The 4,753-nt window shown below is 45.3% G+C and overlaps 1 protein-coding gene across 1 annotated transcript in view; it reads left to right on the top strand.

The window, feature by feature from the left end:
• RPL26L1 (ribosomal protein L26 like 1) overlaps window positions 1-3,804 on the top strand; it is an 11,876-nt gene extending 8,072 nt beyond the window's left edge. The window contains exons 2-4 of the mRNA XM_009647087.2: window positions 716-888; window positions 1,610-1,750; window positions 3,633-3,804. Of these exons, the coding sequence (XP_009645382.1) occupies window positions 721-888; window positions 1,610-1,750; window positions 3,633-3,761 (438 nt within the window). The 5' untranslated portion in view covers window positions 716-720 and the 3' untranslated portion in view covers window positions 3,762-3,804. The remainder of the gene's footprint in view (window positions 1-715; window positions 889-1,609; window positions 1,751-3,632) is intronic.
• Window positions 3,805-4,753: the final 949 nt, after the last annotated feature.

Here is a 4,753-nt window from a genome sequence, read left to right on the forward strand (position 1 = left end):
CGTCCGGTGGGGCAGGCCCGCCCCGGAGCTGCGCTCGGGTGTGCCGCTGGGAGCTGAGGCTCCAGGCAGAGCTCACGCTCCTTTGGTGTGCGGTTTGATGGTGGGTTATTCGGTTAATGTAGCTCAGGCAGCCTGTGGTCTTGTGATCTGCAGCGTGCCCCGACTTGTGTACAGCCCAGGCTAGCGTCCACGGGAGGTGCAAGTGCAAAGTACTTGAAAGCAAAAGCATCATTACGTGGACGTGCCTTTGTCAGTCAGAATGAGTTGTGCCACGACAGACAATCTTGTAGTGCAGTTGTTAGGATTTGTGGAAGGCCAAAGGTATTTTGAGCTTACAGATTTGTGTGCACCAGTCTGGTGGTGTGCTTTACCGGAGATACCCAAGCAGTATGAGTTCCCTCTCTTTCTGAGTCTAAAATACACGTTCACTTTGTAAACGAAGGTGGTGTATGCTACAGTGCAAAACTAAGACTAGTCAGTCAGGTGCCCTGACTTCTGGGAACAGTGAGCGTTGGGTTAGAAAGAACGGTCTGATGTGCATGTGTGTAGCCCATCTGTCAGTCACAGGAGCATTGTCAGTGAGGGAAGAGGCTTCAACCTTATTTGAAGTCCAGTTTGTAAGGGTATGTTAGCTGGGGGTGTGATTAAAAATAGTTGAAATGGCATTGTGTGTGAGTTAAAAGCACCTCTCACGCTATTGTTTTTCTTTATGCAGGCAAAATGAAGTTCAATCCGTTTGTGACCTCAGACCGCAGCAAGAACCGCAAACGACACTTCAATGCGCCATCTCACATTCGAAGAAAAATAATGTCCTCCCCGCTCTCCAAGGAGTTGCGGCAGAAATACAACGTGCGCTCTATGCCCATTCGAAAGGATGACGAAGTCCAGGTAGCTGTGCTGTCTGTCTTTTAAGTTGTAGTCACATGCGAACTTCTGTGTTTTGGTTTTCACGTATAGCCTGTGCCAAAGGGAAGGGCTAGACAAATTCAGGTTAGTGCTGGGGCTTTGCCACGAGTTATGCAGAAATAATACGAGCTAACGTAGTCATAGGCTTGGCCTGTTGATTGTTTGTTGAGATCATATTGGTGTCAAGGAAAATAGAAGGAACATGAGCATGCTGGCAGTTTTACAGCTCTTCAGTTACATGCTGGATTAAAGGCTTTTGACAATAAAACACAAAACAGAGGATCGTTTCTTTTCCTTTTTTTATAGACTGCTAACTGTGATATTTGAAAGAACAGTTTAGAAACCAATCCAAGTTAAGTGGCTTTTTTTTATTTAAAATGCAGTGATAGGTGAAAAACTGTTGAAGCTGACCATTAGCTTTGTGGCTGAAAACATAAGGCATTCCTTTGTTAGGGTTTACTGCCGGGAAAATGAGAGAAAAGTAAGGTTCTGATCCATTATATTTTCCATTTTAGTGATTGCTGGAATTGTCTAGTAGCTGATGTCTTTGTGGCATGTGTGTAGAAAGAGCAGAGCTGGAATGTCCACCTGTGCAGTTCTGGTTTTCTGTTGGGATAATTAGATAGTGTTTCTTAAGATCTGGTAATTGTTTAAGGGGTGGTTTTGAAGTATGGGACAGTGTGCCTCTTATGTCCTTGTTTAGGTTGTCCGGGGACACTACAAAGGACAGCAGATCGGCAAGGTGGTCCAGGTGTACAGAAAAAAATACGTCATCTATATTGAACGCGTTCAGCGTGAGAAGGCCAACGGCACAACTGTCCACGTGGGGATCCATCCCAGCAAGGTACGGTGTGCGAAGTGAGATCTGAAATGCGTGAGGAGGCCTTGTGGCAAATGAAGACACTGCTGCTGGCACGGGTGGAACCTTGTTACCGCGTGTGGAATCGTGGATTGAGATACTACAGCATTGGGGGGTAATAAACAAGGAAATGTTACAGTGTCACAATAGTAGAGAAGAGGGAGTTGAAACCAAGAACTCTTCAATGTTTCTAGGGCTTATTTGGTGGAGAAGCTGCTAGAGACTTTAGCGTCTTGCTAAAATACTTTTTTTTAAGAGCTTGGTGTTTTTAAAGCACAAAACAGCATAGAACAATCCTTCATCTTTGCTCTGTGACATTTGCACTGGTTAAAGAGGTGTTGGAAACCTTTAGGTAGATGCTCAGAATCGTGATTTGTTCTTGTGAGCTAAGTTCTTCTGAGCCTGAAGTGATTTACAATGTTTTGAGTTTGTGAAAACCAGGCAAAGCCTGTTCAGATCATAACAGGAAAACATCTCAAACTAAACAGAACACCTAGCCAAAACCTGGTTTGAAGCAGATGAAATCAGTCTGCTTCAGCCTTGCCGTGTGGGCACGCATACTGACGAGTTGGTGGAAGAAATCCAGTTGTAACGGGTTTCCTGGTCTAAACGGTTGGTATGTTCAGCAGAGGGAGAGAAGAATTATTCCAAAACAACATAATGACTTGTGTGCAGTAACAACACTTGATGGACAAGGTGACATTGTGATGGAGCCAGTGTACGTACTATTGGTGTGGTAAATAGCAATGAAAGAAATTAAATTCTGTGCTGGCCTCTCATTTTTGTGAAAGTGTTCTCTAATTGGTGAAGCTTTGCATGAAGATTTGGTTATTAATGCAAAAGGAACAGAAGAACGTTTTGCTTGTTGCAAACTTGCAGTGGGGTGGCTGAACAGTTTCTACTTCTTCTAGGTAAAGAGGTAGGAATTAATTACAATTGAGAAACCTAAATGCACAATGGAACTGAGGAGGAGCATGCAGCCTTGCTGCAGCCTGTATGGCTTTCCTGGGATTTGATTATCAGTTGTATCTTTAAAGTACTCCTTTCAGGAACATAAACACATTTATTTCTTTGCCAGTTTGAGGGGGCACAGAGAGCACCGAAGGTTGCTTATGGGTTGAAAATCAGAGCTTTGTTTTGCTGCTGCTTTGTTAGAAATATTGTTAAGGCTCTGGCAGCAAATGGTCTGCGCAATTTACCTCGTATGTGTCCGTGTTAGTAATACTTGGTAATTGCCTGGCCACTTTGCAACGGCTCAGTAGCAGATGCGTTCTTTGAAGTGTCTGTATGTGAGTGGCTGCGGCGCGTGAACTTCGACTGCTGCCGAGAGTTAGGCCAGATGCATTGGCTATTCCAAATGGTACAGCAGTGGTAACAGTAGTGGCCTGCAGCAGCAGCATGGTTTTCCAGCGTTCCAAAATTTGGGTAATGAAGTTTAAAACATGGAGAAATGAAAACAGTGATCCATTACTTGTCTTAGTAGTGGTGGGGTCAGTTATAAGCTATGTTTCAGAGGATGTAGTGTCCATCATGTTTGAGCAGCATAATGGAAATTAGATTTACTTCAAAGTAATTATTTTATTATGTAGATAAATAGAAATTTGGCTGCTCTTCAGTTTGTGCAAGTGTTTTGGCTGTGCACTGAAACAGCTGTCCATATGCTCTGATCCCTGAGTGTTCCTGGGAAAATGGTGGAATGTGGAGGTGATTCAGTACCTCAGTTCTGCTCAGACCAAAGGAGATAGTCCATGGAAATAACACTCGTGTGCCAGAGCTGACTTTCCTGGCCATGCTGTGTTATCACAGTTCTGTCGAGTTGCTGTGCTTTAACACCTCAGAGACACTAAAGTCTTTGTCCTTTCTCTAGGTGGTGATCACCAGGCTAAAACTGGACAAAGATCGCAAAAAGATCTTGGAGCGCAAAGCAAAATCTCGCCAGGTTGGCAAGGAGAAGGGCAAATACAAGGAAGAAACAATCGAGAAGATGCAAGAGTAGATGGTTTCCTATTTTACACCATTAAAGAACTGCTAAAATTAAACCTATTGTCGTGTCTTCTCCTGTAGAAAGTCTTGATACGGTGTCCGGTTAGTGTTTATCTGTTCAATTCTCATGGTTTGACACTGGCTGTGTAAAATGCTTCCAGTAAATTGAAAAGCTTTTTATACCTTTTTTTTAAGACTTTTTCCACATGAAGGAATGTTTCAGTTGACATGATCCTGGAAACGTGCATCTGATGACATTGTACTTCTCTCCCTTCCACTGATCTGTAACACTTGGATGTGTTCATGGTTTTAAACGAACATGTTCCCTCTGTGCACCGTCTGTATTTAATATTTTATCAGACATTTGAAGGAAGCAGTTTCTGGCCATGAATCTCTTCCTGTAATCCTCTTAAATTACATTTTTTCAACTGTCTTGTGAATTTGACAGAACAGGATGACGTTTTAGAGGTTCGCCAGGTGCCTTACGGCCAAACACAGCGCTGAGTTTGCCGTGTGGTGTCTCGGGGTGTAACGTTAATGCTGGGGCTCGGGGGGGAGGGGGGTTACCTCACCCGTGCTGGTGAGGGAGAGCAGTCTGGTTTGAGAAGGGTGGGAGTGAAGGCGGTCTCAGTGCTGTTGCTGACGCTATTTTGGATGAACTTTTCCTGTAAGGAAATCAGGTTTTTAGTGCTTTGTGCATGTATTCCTGAGAGCTGCTGCGGGGCGCTGAGAACAGCCCCCCGAGGAAGGGAAGTGCCTGGCTCAGCCAACGGCCCTCGCGGCTGACACGGGGAAGGGGATTCGGCTCCTGCCTGAGCAACGCTGCGATCTGGAAAACGGGATAATTACATTGGCGCTTCCCGAGTCATTTGCAGGCATTGGTACGAAGGCGGCTTCAGCGGGCGGGCTGTGAGCGTCGCTGCTTCTCCGTCGGTTCGGGGGCTCCACCCCGGCAGCGCCCGCCCGCAGGAGCCTTCGCCATCTCCCCGGGTCTCTGACGGGCTC

Source organism: Egretta garzetta, unplaced genomic scaffold, assembly GCF_000687185.1.
Source record: "Egretta garzetta isolate BGI_Z169 unplaced genomic scaffold, ASM68718v1 scaffold209, whole genome shotgun sequence".
Lineage (NCBI taxonomy): Eukaryota > Metazoa > Chordata > Aves > Pelecaniformes > Ardeidae > Egretta > Egretta garzetta.